General features: G+C 41.0%; 1 protein-coding gene across 1 annotated transcript; it reads left to right on the forward strand.

Moving 5' to 3' along the window:
* The first annotated feature begins 862 nt into the window (after positions 1-862).
* On the forward strand, positions 863-19,648 carry TNNI3 (troponin I3, cardiac type). The gene is made up of 9 exons (XM_067469481.1): positions 863-873; positions 2,847-2,859; positions 6,660-6,845; positions 8,667-8,708; positions 10,255-10,386; positions 12,480-12,569; positions 15,511-15,687; positions 17,830-17,939; positions 19,165-19,648. Exons 1-8 carry the CDS (start codon positions 863-865, stop codon positions 17,929-17,931), a joined length of 753 nt encoding a protein of 250 aa, XP_067325582.1. The 3' UTR covers positions 17,932-17,939; positions 19,165-19,648.
* Positions 19,649-20,429: the final 781 nt, after the last annotated feature.

Raw genomic sequence — 20,429 nt, forward strand, 5'->3', positions numbered from 1 at the left:
GAGAGTCCAAAAGTGGCAGGCTCAAACCCAGAACCTCAATCAATGGCTGAAACCCCCTGGGCACACAGAAGACTGGGAAACTTGGAAGGCGCTGAACAGACTGCACTCTGGCACCATGAAATGCAGAGCCAATCTTAAGAAATGGGGCTACAAAGTGGAATCCACGACATGCGAGTGTGGAGAAGAGCAAACTACAGACCACCTGCTGCAATGCACCCTGAGCCCTGCCACATGCACAATGGAGGACCTCCTTGTGGCAACACCAGAGGCACTCTAAGTGGCCAGATACTAGTCAAAGGACATTTAACCAACTACCAAGCTTGCAAACTTTGTGTTTTGTCTTTTTGTCTGTTTGTTTTGTTAAAAATGTAATACAACTGTCTGGTTGCTCCTGACACGATAAATAAATAAATAAATTCTGCCCTGGAGACTAGGATGTGGAACAATGGCTTCAAACTATAGCAAAGGAGATTCCACCTGAATATGAGGAAGAACTTCCTAAATGTGAGAGCCGTTCAGCAGTGGAACTCTCTGCCCTGGTGGAGGCTCCTTCTTTGGAGGCTTTTAAACAGAGGCTAGATGGCCATCTGTCAGGGGTACTTTGAATGCAATTTTCCTGTTTCTTGGCAGAGGGTTCGACTGGATGGCCCATGAGGCCTCTTCCAATTTGATGATTCTGTGCTTGTTTGCCATTTGATTACACATCAGCATGCTAGAAATGAATGTGTCTAATCTTTGAGGAAAAGTGAAACAGTGTGTGTGTGTGTGTGTGTGTGTGTGTGTGTGTGTAAGTGGGTGCACGTAGATATTAATGATGTATTATTTTTCCTTCCTCAGTGTATCTGAAGTTTGATTTCTGAAAATGTCTGAAGAGTGAGTAGTAGTCTTTTTTTAATTTGCTTTATTTTTTCTGATATAGCAAGCCAAGGTGGCTCACAACAAACAGGTCACAATATTGATTAAAAACAGAGCCAATGAATTAAAATATAAATATCAAAATTAAAAAAACAAATATTTTGTGTCATAAAGCATAAATATTAAAATACAATAAATATACAATTAAAACTACATTTTAAAATATCACCATTAATCATAGTAGGGGTGAGTGGGTGTTTTGCTACTTAATATCTGGTTTCTTTACAAGCAGCATTGCAGAGAGTAGAAGTATGGAAATTTATTCAGAATCTTCCACATGTATGATAATTGACATAGATTCACTGGGTTGCTGTGAGTTTTCCAGGGTATATGGCCATGTTCCAGAAACATTCTCTCCTGACGTTTTGCCCACGTCTATGTTGAATTATTTCAGCCAGAGAAGTCAGCAATTAACCAACCTGAACACAGCATAGTATTTGAGGACATAGAAATGCTGGGCCACTCTAACAACCATCATGTCAGACTACACAGAGAAGCCACTGAAATCCACAAGCATGGGGACAATTTCAACAGAAAGGAGGAAACCATGATAATGAACAAAATCTGGCTACCAGTCGTTTAAAAAGCTCTAAAATCAGGACAGTAAATAAAGAGTAACACTCAAAAAAGCAGGGAAATCCAGACTGGAAACAATCAGGGCCAGCTAACACCTCCCAATAAAGGATTCCCCCAGCAGGAAGCAACCAGTCTTCGAAGCTGCACGGCTATTCCATACTAATCAATCTGACCAATTGCAACATTCACACTTGCCTCAAGCAGACAGGAATTCCTTCTCCCTCCCTAGACATTATTCCACAGATATATAAACCCCACTTGCCTAGTTTCCAACAGACCTCACAACCTCTGAGGATGCCTGCTATAGATATGGGTGAAACATCAGGAGAGAATGCTTCTGGAACATGTCCATACAGCCCGAAAAACTCACAGCTACCTAGTGATTCTGGCCATGAAAGCCTTCGACAACACATTGATATAGATTCAGATTTCATATGCTTCTGGAAGGTAATTTGTGCCTCTTGAGTTGGGAGGAGGACTGAGGAAATCAAAATTTCTTGAGGAATGAGTGATCCTTTTGAGCATTTTTATCTGGAATTCAAAAATATTCTAAAATCCAAAATTGTTGGCAAATGTCTGAGACAGTTACACCTTGGTTTTCTTATGGTTTAGTATATGCACCCTTTGTGTCATGTACAAAGTATTGTATGGCCTTACCTTCATGCTATGTGTACAAAGTCCATATGAAGCAGGAATTAATTTTGGGTTTAGACTTGGGCCCTGTCTCAAAGATATCACATTATGTATTTGTACAGTATATACAAATAGTAGTAGTAGTAGCAGCAGTAGTAATATTTTTATTTTTGTGTTGTCGAAATGACCGGAATCCCTGGGTTGTTGTGGGGTTTTTTCGGGCTATATGGCCATGTTCTAGAGTAGTGGTTCTCACCCTGTGGGTCCCCAGATGTTTTGGCCTTCAACAAGGAGCCTGTGTTGTCCATAGACACCTCCTGATTGTGTGGCCAGCATGCCTACATAGAGTGTCTTTTTGCCTTTCCCAGCAAGGCAGTACCTATTGGTCTACTCACATTTGCATGTTTTTGAGGTTGGCAGGAGCTAGGGCTAACAGTGGGAGCTCACCTCATCCTACAGATTTGAAATGCCTACCTTCGGGTCAGCAGTTCAACAGCACAAGGGTTTAACCCATTGTGTCACCCACAGCCCCCTATGCTGTACATGTATTCCAAAAATCGAAAACAATCAAAAACACTTCTGGTCCTAAGAATTTCAGATAAGGGATACTTAACCTGTGTTGAGTGAAAATTGAAGCCCTGGGAATGAAAACACATTAAGCAGTTTTCAGATCTATAAATGTGATTTATTCTGACTGATTGGGTTTCGTCTGTCTTTTACAGGGAAGAAATCACTGTGAGTACCCACAACAAAGCATCTTCAAGTTGGATGAACAATGACCATTCATCTTTTATTTTGTGCTGTGTTCTTTTCCTCTTTCAAATGAGAGAAACTCTTGTTTTTGTTAGTTTTCTGCCACATGTGGTAACTACAATGTAAAGGAATTGGTGGGACTGATTCCTGAATAAATATGCTAAATGAACGAACCAAAGCCATTCCCATAGAGCAAATGTGCTCATTCTACTGCTACTTGTAAGCTCACAGACCCACAAATCCAAGATAAGACTTATAGCTGATACATCTATGGTTTTGTGTCTGTCCAAATCTCCCTTTTATCTCTGGAATCCTATAATATCTGTTAATTAATGTAAATTAACGTATCACTGGAATCCTATCTCACCTTTTAATTAATTTAGCTTTGAGTAGTAGAAGTACTATGAAATCCTCTGAGCGAATTGCTAAGATCATGGTGTGTATCAGAACACCCCCAAGAGAGCCTAATGTGCATTGGGACCAATGCACATCAGTGTTCAATGTGCATCAATGCACTCTGTGCATCAGTGTGCAATATGCATTGGGCATTTTGCTGGCTCTGCCATGTAGTGATGCAACAACAGCCCTCAGATCAATACGGACTTTATAAAATTGACCTATTCTAGTTCATGTGTGTGTGTGTGTGTGTGTGTGTATGTGTGTGTGTATGTGTGATATCTCTCCTATAGAATTATATCTAATATTTTTAACAACATATTTGTATTTAATTTAAATGTGAAAGAATCTCTCTACTGGATTTTGCACTTTAGCTTTTGGGAACATGAGTTCCCAAAGTGTTTGCAAGGGATCACCTGTGGTAGTTTTTTAGAACTCGTCTCCTTTACAAATTTTGAAATGATTTGTTTTTAGACATAACTTCCAGAAGTTCTTAATTTCTAAACAAAGTCAAGAATCAAGCTATTTTAGGATTATATTTCTCCCCCTCAAATTATTATTATTATTATTATTATTATTATTATTATATATTAATTATAATATAATAATAATAACAACAATAATAATAACAACAACAACAATATGAGGATTTAAAGATCAAACTGCAAACACTCTGGCACAAACCAGTAAAGGTGGTCCCAGTGGTGATCGGCACACTGGGTGCAGTGCCTAAAGACCTTGGCCTGCACTTAAACACAATCAGTGCTGACCAGATTACAATCTGCCAGCTGCAAAAGGCCACCTTACTGGGATCTGTACACATTATTCACCGATACATCACACAGTCCTAGACACCTGGGAAGTGTCCGACGTGTGATCCAATACAACAGCCAGCAGAGTGATCTTGTTTGCTGTGGAGTCTTGTTGTGTTTCTAATAATAATAATAATTATTATTATTATTAATAATAATAATATTCCGCTCCATTTTCCCAAGGGGATTACGGTATACACATATATAGGCAAACATTCAATGCCTTGTATACAGTGAACAATGAAATACAATACAAAAACAAAGACAAAGATTTCCCTTTCCATCTCCGATGTCTAGAAGCGATTCTCAACTCTGGCCATGGGGAGGAGCTTTTGTTGCACGTTTCCATGCTGAGAAGCCTGTTGTGCGTAGACCTTCCTGGTCGTGATTGCCGGCATGGCTGCATGGGCATCTTTTACCTTCCCACCAAGGTGGTACCTATTAATCTACTCACATTACGTGTTTTCAAACTGCTAGGTTGGCAGGAGCTAGGGCTAATGGCAGGGGCTCACCCCAGCTTCGAACTGCCTTCTGGTCAGCGGTTTTTCTGCAGCTAGCGGGTTACCCCACTGTGCTACCACAGCTGTACCGGTAGGCTGTTAGGAATTGTGGGAGTTGAAGTCCAAAAGACCTGGAGGGCCAAAGCTTACCCATGCCTGAGTTAACACAAGCAAAAGCAAACTGGTGTAGCCTTCCTTAATGTCTGCCATCTTGACCACAATCCGGTGTGGCTATCTTGACCACACTCTGATGTTTCTTGGCTATACATATTGAGCCTTTTATCTGTGAATTATTAGGGAATATGAAATTACAGACAAGATGGACTATAAATCCCATAATTTTGGACAGTATAGCCTATGAACATAGATGATGGGAATACTAAAGAATATCTGGGAGCTCAAGCCTGGGAAGCATTGAATTAGGGCACAGTATACTAGTTGTCAAGCCTGAAGGCACCAGGCCCTGTCTGAGCTAATCAAGGCAGAGTCAGGCTTAATTCATACTTAAGATAAGGGACTGCCAAGAAATACAAGGTATTGTAGGGTATGATGGCAATGGCAAACTACTGTTGAGTATCCCTTAACAAAGAAACATTCATGAAATTCATGGTGGTTGCCACAAGACTGCAGAAAGCTTGATGACACTCCCACTGACTCTCTTTCTAAGAAAAATGACCAAAGGAAAACCTTACCCCACCCAAATAAAACTGGTGACATCTAGTGGGTGAACTATAAATGACAGAAAGACAAATGAAGTCCTGGATCTGACTAGGAATTTATATTACAATACTTATTTACTTCCTTACTTAGGCAATCCCTTGTAGCCTGAGAATGGTGGCCTTCCAAGTGTATTGTCTTGGCGTTGGGTCCATGGGTAGCTGTGGGGCCCTATTCTTGATCCGCATGTTCTCCCATAGTGAGGAAATCGGTTTCCAGGTGGAAGGCGGTCCCGGTCAGGGCTGGCTTGATGTGCCTTCCTCTTGTCAAGTTTCTCCCTTTCGCCCGCCATCCATGCCTTTTGAAATTCTGCGGCACTGCTGGTCACAGCTGGCCTCCAGTTAGAGCACTCAAGGGCCAGGGCTTCCCATTTCTTGGTGTCTATGCCAGTCTTTAAGGTTGGCTTTGAGCCCATCTTTAAATCTCTTTTTCTATCCACCAACATTTTCCTGTACTTGAGTTGGGAGTATAGTATCTGCTTTGGGAGATGGTGATCATCATTCAGACAATGTGGCCAATCCAGCAGAGTTAATGGCGTAGGAGCATCGCTTCAATGCTGGTGGTCTTTGCTTCTTTCAGCATGCTGTCATTTGTCTCTCCGTCTTCCCAAGAGATTTGCAGGATTTTTCAGAGGCAACGCCAATGGAATCATTCCAGGAGTTGAGTGTGACGTCTGTAGACAGTCCATGTTTCACAGGCATATAGCAGGGTTGGGAGGACAATAGCTTTACAAACAAGCAACTTGGTCTTTCTGCGGATGTCCCAGTCCTCAAACTACGGATGTCCCCAGTCTTCCTATTAGTAATCTGCTTTTCCATATAAGATTACACTTTTAAAAAGGGAGTAAAATTGTTTAAATTGACTATCATTGAAAATCCCCAAGACAGAAGCCAGAAATGGGGATTTGTAGCCCTTTGAAATTATTGGGCTGTATCTCCCATCATCCCAGCTAAGTGCTTATGGTAGATGGGAATTGCATTTCAAAGACTATAGATCAGGAATGGGCAAACTTCAGCTGATAGGCTGTTAGGAATTGTGGGACTTGAAGTCCAAAACACCTGAAGGGCTGACGTTTGCCCATGCCTGATCTATATATTATCCAGTCCCAGAGGTAGGCAGTTATATAATTTCCTTCCTTTTCTGCGCCAATCCTCTGTATCAGGAACTTGTAGATGCAAAATCCTTTTGTTGGTGGTGCTATCATTGTATTGTATTTCTTGTATTTTCAATTAAACCCCCACCTCAAAGATGAGATGCATGGCAGCATTTACAGAGCTTCCCCGCTCCTTCCATAGCACGCCATAAAAACATTGTGACCGTGAGCAAGATGAAATTAATGTGTTATTTATTACTGCAGTTTGAAGAAGAGGAGGAAGAGGAATATGTGGAAGAAGAAACGGAAGAAACCGTTGTTGAAACAAAGCCACAAGTGCCACCTTCCAAGCCTACACCTGCTCCTCCTCCTCCCCCTGCCACTGTCCCTCCTCTTCGCCGAAAATCTTCTGCTAATTATCGAGCCTATGCTGTTGAGCCACATGATAAGGTAAGTTCACATGTTCTCCTTCCAGGGGTTTGTTGCAGATAATTGCCTTCAAGTCAGCTTTGACTTATGGTGCCTCCATTAATGAGAGATCTCCAAAAGCCCTTGTCATCAACAACCCTGTTCAGGTCATGCAAACTCAAGCTCTGGCTTCTTTGTTTGAATCTAGTCATCTCTAAAGCAGTCCAGTGGCAACACTAGAGTTGGTATCATCCTCATGGATCTCCTCATACCAGACCACACCACAATACTGTCGTTAAAATACCAGAACATTTCACAAAATAAGCAATTACAATATATACTCGAGTATAAGCCGAGTTTTTCAGCCCTTCTTAGGCTTAAAAATGTTTTACTCTATTTATTATTATTACTAGCCGTCCCCTGCCACACGTTGCTGTGACCCAGTCTGTGTATATGTGTTTTGTGTGTGTATATATGCTTATATGTGTGTGTATATATTTGTGTGTATGTGTATATATGTGTGTTTGCATATATGTGTGTGTGTGTGTGTGTGAGAGAGAGAGAGAGAGAGAGAGAGAGAGAGAGAGGTTTTGCATGTGCAGTGTAATGTATTTTTTATTTTTTGGCTTTTAAAGTCTCTTTTGCTGTGTTTTTCAGTGTTTTTATGAGTGACAGTTACTTGATTTGTGTATTGTGTCCAAATTCGGTGTCAGTTTGTCCAGTGGTTTTTGACTTATGTTAATCCCACAAACAAACATTACATTATTATTATTATTATTATTATTATTATTACATTATTTCACTTTATTATTATTTTATTACATTTTACTCTATTATTGTTATTATTACATTTATTATTTTATTCTATTTATTATTATTATTATTACATTTACATTATTTTATTGTACTATTATTATTATTATTACATTTTTACTCTATTATTATTACATTTATTATTTTACTCAAATTTTATAATTACATTTATTATTTACTCTATTATTGTTATTGATACATTTACATTAGTTTACTCTATTTTTATTACATTTATCATTTTACTTTATTATTATTACGTTTATTATTTTACTCTATTATTATTGGAAGAATACGTAAGCACATTTACATTGAAGGTGGTTAGAATAATGGTTTAATCAGAGTTAGACAGTCTTATCTTAAATTACAGTTTTATGTAAATATTCAAAAAACATTTAACCCACTGATGCCCCAATTAATATCATTTTATTGGTATACATTTTTATTTTGAAATTTACCAGTAGCTGCTGCATTTCCTACCCTCAGCTTATATTCAAGTCAATACGTTTTCCCTGTTTTTTGTTGTTGTAAAATTAGGTGCCTTGGCTTATATTTGAGTTGGCTTATACTCTATTTTTTAAAAAACCAGCAATGTAAACAAGAGGGATTCACAACTGAGGGTGTGTGTCTAAAATAGCCTTTTTACAAAAGTAGATTTGGACCTTGTATTTCAATTTTTAAATAGGTGGAGATGACCAAAGGAGTCCCAGATAAGTGGAATATTGGGCAGAACCAGGACTCAATAATTGAGTTTATAACAGAAAAGGGACCCTTTCCAAGCTTTATATATGCATTAAAACTCACTCCACCCAGGTTAGATAGTACAAGCCAAGCTTTTCCAAGTTGCTGAATCCCACTGAATTTAGCTTCATCAGGCTCAAAGTAGAACTATACATTCTTTCCTTCTTTTCCCATTGAGATGTCTCCCTTAATGTGAACTTGAGCTTTATCTGTCAGCCTAGACAGCTTTATTTGGAAGAAGAAGTTTGGAAGATCGCTACTGTGCCTGTTTGTAATAAATGTTTCTTCTTCAATTTTTTTATTCCATGACAGAGAAAATCCAAGATATCAGCATCCCGGAAACTGCAACTTAAGGTGATCTTGGGAGACAGATTAAAGGGGGTTGACATGGGGAAGAAAACACAGCAGACACAAAGAAGCTGGTAGAGAAAAAACATGAGACAAGGTTCCAAGTAAAAGAAACCATACTGGAATCAAACTGTATCAGTGGTTTTCAACCTTCCTAATTCCGCGACCCCTTAACACAGTTCCTCATGTTGTGGTGACTCCCAACCATAAATTTGTTTTTGTTGCTACTATGTAACTGTAATTTTGCTACTGTTGTGAATTGTAATGTAAATATTAGGCCTGGGTAACAACAGAAAAATTTGTTTCTAAAATCAATTCGTTTTTTGGGGTTTTTTGCGTTTCAATATTTAAAAGAATTCCGAAATTTTTCTTTTAAAAAGTTCGATATTTACGAAATTTCGTAAATGTTAAAAAAATTACGAAACATTAACGAAACAATTTCGAAACAATAACGAATCGATTCGTTAATGGCGGACGCGACCGCGCAATACGCTAAAAAACCTCCAAATGGGACAGGGGGAACTTCTGAAGCTTCCCTCTCCCTCTGTTGTTGACTGTTGGTGTGATATTTATATATTTTTTTCACTAATTAAACAAAAAACAACTATAAAACTTGCCCCAGACATGCGGAAATAATAACGAAACGACCTCAAAATGATAACGAAACGAATACATAACGAATCCGAAGCATTTACGAAACGAATTAAAAAATTCGTTTCGTTTTTAAGTTGCTCCAGAATGGTTCGTTATCGCTTTGTTATAAAAAAACCGAATTTTTAACGAATTACGAATTAACGAAACGAAACCGCCCAGCCCTAGTAAATATCTGATATGCAGGATGTATTTTCATTCACTAGACCAAATTTGGCACAAATACCCAATACGCCCAAATTTGAATACTGGTGGGGTGGGAGGGGGATTGATTTTGTCATTTGGGAGTTGTAGTTGCTGGGATTTATAGTTCAAACAATGGATTCAAACAATGATGGGGGAGATATTGATTTTCTCATTTAGAAGTTGTAGTTACTGGGATTTATAGTTCAAACAATGATGGATCTGGACCAAACTTGGCACAACTACTCAATATGCCCAAATATAACCACTGGTGGAGTTTGGGGAAAATAGACCTTGACATTTGGGAGTTGTAGTTACTGAGATTTATAGTTTACGCACAATCAAAGAGCATTCTGAACCCCAACAATGATATAATTGGGCCAAACTTCCCACACAGAACTCCCATGACCAACAGAAAATACTGTGTTTTCTGATGGTCTTTGGCGACCCCTCTGACATCCCCTTGCAACCCCCCCAGGGATCCCGACCCACAGGTTGAGAAACACTGACCTAGATGATGGAGAGGGTTCACAGGGAAAGATTCAAGGAAATCAGAAAAAAAAGAAAACTAACCTGATACAAAGTATTTGGTGAGAAGGACACACTGCGGAAATATTCCAAAATCAGAGAAAAATCCAAAATCTAAAACACTTTTGATCTCAAGTATTTCAGATAAGGGATTCTCAACCTGTATATATATATGTATTTTCTCTGCCAGACACTGTTGCTCCAGGTGGCAAAGCATGAAATGGAAAAGGAGGAAGAAGAGAGTGTTCAGGAGAAAGAGCGATACCTCTCAGAACGCTGCACACCTTTAGAACTGGCAGGCCTTGGTCTCGCAGAGTTGCAGGTAAATAAGGAATGCAAAGGAAAATCAGGGCTTCACCAGGGACAAGATCTGAGGTGTATCCACACTATGTAATTTTAACCATTCAATTCAGTTTTAACACTCATGATTCCATTCTATGAAATCTGAGACTTGTAGTTTGGAGTGGGAAGTAGGGTTGTGCATGGAACCATTTTCCTTTGTTACAGCCGTACTTTTGTTAACTTCGGGAGCACGTAACAGGAAGGCCCCTTCCAGTACAAAAATCAGCTCAACATGAAAGCAAGTGGGAGCCAATCCCGGCTCCTCACCTGCTTTTAGTGAGCACGTGGCGCTCCATCCCTCCATGCCTTGGAAAGAGTGCTTGTGTGGCATGCAGTTCCAGAAAGTACGCTTGCCTGCCTGCAGCCAAGCGCCTCCTCTAGAGTAATATTGAGAACTTGCCTCTTTGACATGGAAAGATAGTGAGTGTGTGGTGTGCAGGCCCAGAAAGCACGTGTGCCTGCCTGTCTACAGCTGAGCACTTCCTCCGGAGTAAGAGAACCTTACCTTGAAAGAGAGTATCTGTGTGTCGTGCAGGCCCAGAAAACGTGTGCCTGCCTGCATCCGAGCACCTCCTCTGGAGTAAGAAAAGTTGCCTCCTTACCTTGGAAAGAGTGTGAGTGTGTGGTGTGCAGGCCCAGAAAGCATACGTGCCTGCCTACAGCTGAGTGCCTCCTCTGGAGTAAGAGAACTTGCCTCCTTGACTTGGAAAGTGTGTGTGGTGTGCAGGCCCAGAAAGCGCAGGTGCCTGCCTGCAGCCAACACCTTCTTTAAAGTAAGAAACAGGTAAGAAGCCTCTTTAAAGCACATGCCTACCTGTAACTGAATGTCTCTCCTCTACAGTAAAAGAGCTAAAATGCCTAAAATGACGGGAAGGGAAGCCTGAGAAGCCCCCCCCCCCCCAAATAATGGGCTGATAGAAAATTGATCTTTCAACACCTCAGAGCAAAAACAGATATCTGCCCACCTGATTTGGGGAAGCTCCCAAAAAATGGATCGAGGGCCCCACCGAAAACTGGGATACAAAACAGGTCAAGTTTTACCCCAAGTGCACAACCCTAGTGGGAAGTCAAGAGTTTCTCCTATCAAACAGTTTTCATTCATGGAGAGTTCAGCTGAAAATTCTAAATCCCTCTCCAAACTGCAAACCCCAGGTTTCCCTAGGATAGAACCATAATGTAAAGTGGGATCAGTCTGCGTTAACAGTGCAATGTGAATATGATCCTGATCAGCATCATCAGGTGAAGGCAGGGTTCAAGTGGGAAATGCTGAGGAGTTGGGGGGAGGGCTAAGGAAGATAGTGCCACCTGCCCCGAAACCTCTGAAATTAGCCTGTTTCTTTCAGGTGAAGCAAAGCATACTTCTGCATCACCTGTACTAAAATTAAATTAACAACCTCTCTCTTGAACTTCATATATGAAATGGAGTGGTGAGGCACCATCTGGATGAAATGTTCATATTGGGGAGGTCCCAGGTGAAGCAAATTGTCTTCTGGTTCTGTAACAAACGCAACAGGCATTTGCATCAGCAAACTTAACAGCAATGCACCTGTAACAAAAGACTGCTTGCTGCATCCAACATTTTTACCACCTTCTGTATTTGTGGTCATCAGGTTAACAGGGGCTTTATTTGCAAGTCTAGTTGCTCTGATGCACAGTTCTGAAGCAACAGTTTATGGAGGGAAACCATGCTATCAGCTTAGAAAAACAAGCTTAGCATCTGGCAAAGATTAAGCCAGAGTTGCCTCAGGAAATTAGATCCCTGTTATCTTCCAAAGACAAAACAAAGTGTGCTAGATCACTTGAAATGACAATCGGGCACAATTCATCATTTGAGAGACTACCTTGTCTCAAACAATGCTAAATATCTTTTATAGACATGGAACTTCCTTTCTTCCTTTCACCAGTTGAGTTGAGCTAAGTTGACTCTCAGAATCTCAAGTATTGTTAAAGCTTTCTGGATATGACAGAGTGAGCTTTGAAACTGCCCTTTCTTCTTTCTTACCTTTGAGCCTTTATTCAGCATAAGTCTACTAATGCAGCATGCTTCATCTTGATCTGTCTCCCACTCAACAGGAGATGTGCCGGGTACTCCACAGACAGGTTGACAAAGTTGATGAAGAGCGCTATGACATGGAGGCCCGGGTCAGCAAAAGTGTCAATGAGGTGAGTGTCAGACACTTTCAGAGGTGTGCCACCTTAGCATTTCACATAGCCACTTCAGGAGAGATAAAGGCTTCAAACTACAAGAAAGGAGATTCCATCTAACATGAGGAAGAACTTCCTGACTGTGAGAGCCGTTCAGCAGTGGAACTCTCTGCCCCAGAGTGTGGTGGAGGCTCCTTCTTTGGAAGCTTTTAAACAGAGGCTGGATGGCCATCTGTCAGGGGTGATTTGAATGCAATATTCCTGCTCCTTAGCAGGGGGTTGGACTGGATGGCCCATGAGGTCTCTTCCAACTCTAGGATTCTGTAATTCTATAATTACATATAATAACAACAGTAATAATAGGAAGCACAAAAGGAACCCTGAAATGGAGATCCAGCATGATGTTGTTTTGCCTGGAATTATCAACTCGTGTGGCATAGAGAACTGGGCAAGATCCATTTGGAGGGTGATCAACATTACAGGACTTACTTACTTACTTAGGCAATCCCTCGTTGTCTGAGTATGATGACCTTTGAAGCATAGGGTCTTGGCGGTAGTTCTGTAGGTGTCTGTGGAGCTCTGTTCTTGATCTGCATGTTCTTCCACAATGAGGACCAGTTTCCAGGTGGAAGGCAGTCCTAGTCAGGATTGGCTTGACGTATCTTCCTCTTGGCCTGTTTCTCCTTTTCATGCTCCATTCATGCCTCTGTGAATTCCGCAGCACTGCTGGTCACAGCTGACCTCCAGTTACAGCTCAGTGGCCTGGGCTTACCAGTTCTCGGTTTCTATGCCACAGTTTTTAAAGTTGGTTTTAAGCTTATCTTTAAATTTCTTTTCCTGTCTACCAATATTATGTTTCCTGTTCTTGAGTTGGGAATATAGTAACTGCTTTGGGAGACGGTGATCGGGCATTTTGACAATGTGGCCCATCCAGCAGAGTTGATGGCGTAGGAGCATTGCTTCAATGCTGGTGGCCTTTGCTTCTTCCAGCATACTGACATTTGTCCACCTGTCTTTCCAAGAGATTTGCAGGATTTTTCAGAGGCAACGCTGATGGAATCATTCCAGGAGTTGAGTGTGACATCTGTAGAGAGGCCACGTTTCGCAGGCGTATAGCAGGGTTGGGAGGACAATAGCTTTATAAACAAACATTTTTGTATCCATATGGATGTCCCAATCCTCAAACACTCTCTGCTTCATTCCTAAGAATGCTACACTTGCAGAGCTCAGGCGATGTTGTATTTCAGTGTCAATGTTGACTTTTGTGGAGAGTTGGCTGCCAAGGTAGCAGAAATGGTCAACATATTCTAATGTTACACCATTAAGCTGTATTTCTGGCATTTGCAAAGGGAATGGCTGGTGCCTGCTGGAAGAGCACTTTAGTTTTCTCAATGTATAATGAGAGGCTGAGCTTCTCATATATTTCTGCAGTGGTGTTTGGAGTGGCTTGTAGGCCTTCTTCTGAATGCACACAGACTACATAACATCAGCATATTGGAGTTCTATAACAGATATTGTTGTGACCTTGGTTATGGCTTTCAATCTGCTGAGGTTAAATAGCTTGGTATCTGTCCAATAGATGATTTCCACTCCGGTGGGAGTATCATAACAAAAAAAGATGGAAAATAAGGTTGGGGCAATAACACATCCCTGTTTGACACCTGATTCCACCTTAAATGGGGCACTTTGAGAGCCATTGCTGTCCAAGACTGTTGCCATCATGTCATCATGGAGGTGTCGCAGGATGTTCACAAATTTGTCAGGGCACCTGATGAGGACTATTACCCAGATAAAAGTAGAGGAAATATATATAGCTCTGATTGCCATGGGATTTTTATAAGCTGCTTAGGAACCTTTTTTTTTTTTTTAATGTAGGCCACACACACACACAAATCAATATATATGTTGTGGAAAAGTTAAGCATATATTAATGATAATCGCTAGGGGGCAGTGTGGGCTCCTTTCCATATTAGAATCTTAAAAGCATCATACATATAATCTGCTTTGACTTTGAATGATTGTGTGTGTGGGGGGGGGGGGGGGGGCTATTCAGAGGAAGCCAAAAACATTCCCTGCAAACAAATAGTGTTACAAAAACCCCATGATAGGATCACCTTAGGGACTAGGATGTGATTTGAAGACACACAATATCAAACAAGAACAAAGAAGAGGAGTCCTGAACCTTCTTACATGTTACTTTCTTATGGTCCATTGCTTTAGTTATTTCTTTTTATATTGGGTATACCGTAAGACTCCTGTATCCACGAGGAAACACATTATCGGGCTGATTGTGGTTACTTAGAACCACAGATATGACCCAATGCCATTAATTTACCACACTTCTGGTCCCAGTGAGCCTTCAAACTGCACTGGAAATTTGCTAGATCCTCCAGCATGACTCCATGGGAAGCTTTAAGGGGAAGCAATACCAAAGAATCATAGTATTCTAATGCCATTTTAACTATCATGGTTCCAGCCTATGGAATCCTAGGATTTCAGGAGCTGCGGTGGCACAATGGGTTAAACCCTTGTGCCAGCTGAACTGCTGACCTGAAGAATTGAAGATCAAAGGTTCACATCTGCTAGACAGGGTGAGCTCCAGTCTGTCAGCCCTAGCTTCCCATGCAAGAACATGAGAAAAGCCTCCCACAGGATGGTAACGGACAGCCATTTCTCTCACACTAGAAGTAACTTGCAGTATTCTCTATTAGCCCTGACATGATTTTTAAAAATCCTAGGATCTGTATTTTAATGACAGTTATTTGGAATTTTCTGCCAGAGATATCTAACATCATTTGGGGGAAAGTGCACTATTTTACTCTCCAGAAAAAAAATTCTAAGTATCTCCACAAACTACATGTTCTGGAATCCAATGGGACAGAATCATGCCTATTAAAGCGGCATCAAAGTGTTATAACTGTGCACTATTATGGTTACACTCTTCCTCTCCCTTTTCCAGATTGAGGATCTGAACCAAAAGATCTTTGACCTACGAGGCAAATTCAAACGCCCAGCTCTTCGCCGTGTCCGTCTCTCAGCGGATGCCATGATGCAAGCCCTACTCGGCACCAAGCACAAGGTCTCCATGGATCTGCGGGCCAATCTCAAACAAGTCAAGAAAGATGACACCGAGAAGGTGAGCCTGGAAGGCAAGGAGTCGATAAGGCAGGGAAGGAAAAAGAGGAAAGTATGTGGGTTGTTGTAAGTTTTCTGGACTGTATTGCCATGTTCCAGAAGCATTCTCTCCTGACATTTCACCTGCATCTATGGCAGGTATCCTCAGAGGTTGTGACTTCACAACCTCTGAGGATGCCTGCCATAGATGCAGGCAAAACGTCAGGAGAGAATGCTTCTAGAACATTGCCATCCAGCCCGGAATACTTACAAAAACCCAATAATTCCGGCCATGAAAGCCATCGACAATACAGAGGAAAGTATGTTTGTACAATCTTTAAGCTCAATCTGGAAAGAGATAGTACATATGGGAAGACTCCGCAAATTACACTTATGTTTACTTTTCAGGAACGACAAATCAAAGCACACTGAATTGCATGTTGAGACAAACAGATGTTTTTTGCCACTTAAGAAAGCATATTTTCAAAAACCATGCTAAACATATCTGCTGTATAGTACATCAGCTATTTAGTTACATAGACATAGCTTTAGATTGGCTCTGTTCTTTAGAATTAATGCAGTTTGACTTTAACTGCTATGGCTCAGTAAGAGTTACAGTTTGGTGGGGCACCAACATTCTCTGGTAGAGAAGGTTAAAAACCTTGCAAAACTACAACTTCCATTTTTGTGTGTGTCAGGAGTGACTTGAGAAACTGCAAGTCGCTTCTGGTGTGAGAGAATTGGCCGTCTGCAAGGACATTGCCCAGAGGATGCCCGGATGTTTTGATGTTTTACCATCCTTGTGGGAGGCTTTTCTCATGTACCCGCATTGGGAGCTGGAGCTGACAGAGGGAGCTCATCCGTGCTCTCCCCGGATTTGAACCAGCGACCTGTCAGTCTTCAGTCCTGCTGGCACAAGGGTTTAGCCCACTGTGCCACCAGGGGCTCCTTTACAACTTCCATGATTCAGTAGCATTGAGCCATGGAAGACAAAGTGGTGTCAGACAGCATTAATTCTACAGTTTAGACTAGACACCCCTCCCAATGATGTGTCCTGCCCCAAATCTACAAGCCCATTGGGGAAAGGGCTCTGCTCAGCTACCGATCAGGGTACAAAGAGTACAATGTTTCCGGTCTCCTTCCACCAACAAGCAGGCTGCAACAAAAAATTGTGATCTAGTCACATTTGCATGTTTTCAAACTGCTAGGTTGTTAGAAGCTGGGCCTAACAGTGGGAGCTCACCCCACTGCCCAAATTTGAACCAAGGTAAAGGTTTCCCCTGACATTAAGCCTAGTCATATCCAACTCTGGGGGGTGGTGTCATCTTCATTTCTAAGCCAAAAAGCCGGCATTGTCCATAGACTCCTCCAAGGTCATGTGCCAGCATGACTGCATGGAGCACCATTACCTTCCTGCTGGAGTGGTACCTATTGATCTACTCACATTTGCATGTTTTCGAACTGCTAGGTTGGTAGAAGCTGGGCCTAACAGTGGGAGCTCACTCCACTGCCCGGATTCAAACCACCAACCTTTTGTTCAGCAAGGTCAACAGTTTAGCGGTTTAACCCATGCACCACCAGGAGGCCCTCTTGTAACTCTATGTACAGAGTTACAAAGCAAGTTACTCATTTGTAGCTCTAGATTATGAATCTATAACTGCAATGTCCTTATTTTGATATAGATGCTTGTTTCCTCCTTTGTCCTGTTAATCTGGGCAAGCTTAACTTCCAAAACCCCTAGGAATGCCAAGGCACAGAGATGGATGATGAGGATGAGTAACAGGTGCCCAAGACATTTCTGGACTTAGGTGAAAGGACAAGATGCTGATATGTCCCATTTCCTGTATACAAAAGTAAATAACTAGCCTGAGAATTGAATCTCATGAATGGAGAGCATGCTTCATTACTGCTCCTCAAGACAGCATGGTAGCCAAGAGACCACAATGCCTCCTAGCATCTGCCACTTGTGGCAACTGCCCCGCATTTTCTAATGGCAGGACTGTGAGAGATCACCAGACCCCCTTGAAAATTTCCATTGTGTCCTCAGTGTAGTCTCCAGTCCAAAAAAAACCAAGAAGAATTTATCGATCAGCAGTTATGCATGACTTGTATCTAACAGGAGGCTATAATGCCATGTTCTTTTACTTCTGTCATCTTCCAGCAGGAGAATCGGGAAGTGGGTGACTGGCGCAAGAACATTGATGCTCTGAGTGGCATGGAGGGCCGCAAGAAGAAGTTTGAGGCCTCTCCTGCAGGGCAAGCCTGAATTCTGGGGTGAGTGATACACAGAATTAAAGAAGGTGGATTATATGTGTTAATGAAAAAGTGTGTGATATACTGTACTATAGTCAGAGCATGAGAAAATTGGAGTACAACTTTCTGTCCAGTGTTCCACACATTTTAGGATGAGATTCAGAATGCACTAGTTTTATTTCACTTCATTCAGGGCCAGATCTTTTGCAGATAAATTGATGCAAAAATATAGTATTTCTTTCCTTAGCAGAGAGTTATATTTAGAGGACTTCTGACGTACCTTCAAGCTTTAAGTTTCTGTGATAACAATTAGTATAGCTCTTTCATTGCATGCATTATTTAGTTGTAAACAATATAGGAGTCCTATAAGGTAGACCCATATTATCCCATATGAATGAAAGAAATGAAATTATTATGACTTTTCATTTCTTTAATTCATATGGGATAATATGGGTCTACTTTACAGGGCTCCTATAAAGTTTACAACTAAATAATGCATGCAATGAAAGAACTATACTAATTATTATCATAAAGAGTGTCTTTATAGTTACCTTTCCAAGTCTTATTATGACCTGGAAGGGTCGCTTATAAAGGCACTCGATTAAGACCCTCAAGGATAATGATACATTATTGGATGTCCAAAGTCAGAAGTGTCCATGCTATTGCATGTCCTGATAGCATATATGCCCATGAAAGATGGACAATGAAGAAAGCTATTAGGAAGAAAATTGACTCATTTGAAAGGTGTTATCTCAGAGTGCTACAAATAACTTGGATTCATAAAAAGACGAGTAAATGGGTTTTAGAGCAAATCAAGACTGAATTCTCCTGAGAAGCCAAAATGATAAAACTGAGACCGTCATGCTTTGAACATATCATGAGAAAACACAATCATGCTTGGTAAGGTAGAAAGAGGAAGACTTCATTGCAGATGGATAGACTCAATCCTGGGTCTGCAAGGCAAGATGACTTGAATGTCTCTCATGTATCAGGTCATCAGAAGTTAAAGGCAATTTGATGGAAGTTAACATCAACAGTATTTCAGATGTGGGGAGCCTGAAGTCTGTTTTAAAAGTCTTAGTAATTTAATAAGAAACAAAAAAAGCAACAAAAATCAAACTGAGAACTCTCTGATACATAACTCTGTCTCTTAGCCACTATTCTGTACCACCTCAGAAGAGAAGCAGTGCAATCAGGAATTTGCTTCAGGATGGTTCCTTGGATTTTCTGTCTTCTCTTCTTTCAGATGGGCTCCTTGATTGGCAGTTGCTGTGGAAATCTACCCACACGAAGATCTTCCAACCTAGAATATGTCCTCATTATCTGTAGTGTATGAATTTGGCTGAGAGGGTTCTGTGTGGAGAAGATCTTCCTGCTCCTAGGAACATTTGCCAACAAGATTGATAACTCAAATTTGAAGAACATTTAGGAGGAAAGAATATAATTTAAGCTCTAGGGTGTATCCACTCTGCACAATTGTATCAACTTGATACCATTTTCATTGCCATGGCGCCAACAGGTAGAATCCTAGAATCTGTAGTTTGAGGAAGGGCTGTTTGGAGAAGGGCAGAAACTTTTCTGTAGTTTGGAGAAGGGCAGAAATGTCTCTGCCATAAAGCTCTATTTTACTCTCTTGTGCTCCCTAGATCATAATAAGTTCTCTCCTAAACTACGTACAATTTCCAGGATTCCATAGGTTGATGCTATGACCATTAAAGTGGCATAACAACAACAACAACAACTCTTCATTTGTATTCCGCCCTGTCTACCCGAGAGGACTCAGGGCATATGCCAGCATATACAGACACAAGGCAAACATTCAATGTTTACTATGTATCCAAAACTAGTTACACCAAAAAGAAATGCCTAGTTCAAGTTCCAGTTAAGAAGGCAGATTTGTCCCCCAAAAGTTGTCATAGACTCGTGCTGGAAAACCTAGCAAATTCATAGATTATATCCCTCTCTAAGTGTCTCGGTCCTCCAGGGAGACTTTATGGTATGCTGGGACAGGAAATGCCCTCTTAATTTAATGGTTTTTGGTCGTACCTATAATTTAAAGTAACTGCAGCCTAGCCAGGAATGTATCCCCTCTCTCACAGATGTGGGAGTCTTACTGTACTAACACTTTCATAGCATCTCATGGCAAGAGGTTGTGCAGTGTACTGTTCAAACACGTAAATATCAATCTGCAAACTACAAAATGGAGAATGACTAAACTCAGTCTAAGTGGTCATAGATGCAGGAAAAAACAAGCCATGGCTAAGTCAATAAGCAGAAATTATGGGAAGTGATCCTGTATTAGGATACGTAGGTACAAGATGTAGTTGCAATAGCATCCGGTTCAAATCCACAGTAAACCTTTTTCTCAGTTGCAGCACTCTTATATTGGCCATTTTCTGCTTGGAGGGAACAACAAACAAGATACAAACAGGCATCCATAAGGAACATAGCGGATGCTTTAGGGATCTCTGTAGATTGTATCCGTGCTCTGCATCTAGCTATAACAAAGTG

This window comes from Anolis sagrei, chromosome 6 (assembly GCF_037176765.1).
Source record: "Anolis sagrei isolate rAnoSag1 chromosome 6, rAnoSag1.mat, whole genome shotgun sequence".
NCBI classification, from domain to species: domain Eukaryota; kingdom Metazoa; phylum Chordata; class Lepidosauria; order Squamata; family Dactyloidae; genus Anolis; species Anolis sagrei.

Bases quoted from the DNA above. Each gene is read 5' to 3' on its own strand.
- TNNI3 (XM_067469481.1), top strand. The intron at 6,846-8,666 runs GTAAGTTCACAT...ATTCCATGACAG, and splicing joins CTGTTGAGCCACATGATAAG to AGAAAATCCAAGATATCAGC. The intron at 15,688-17,829 runs GTGAGCCTGGAA...ATCTTCCAGCAG, and splicing joins AGAAAGATGACACCGAGAAG to GAGAATCGGGAAGTGGGTGA.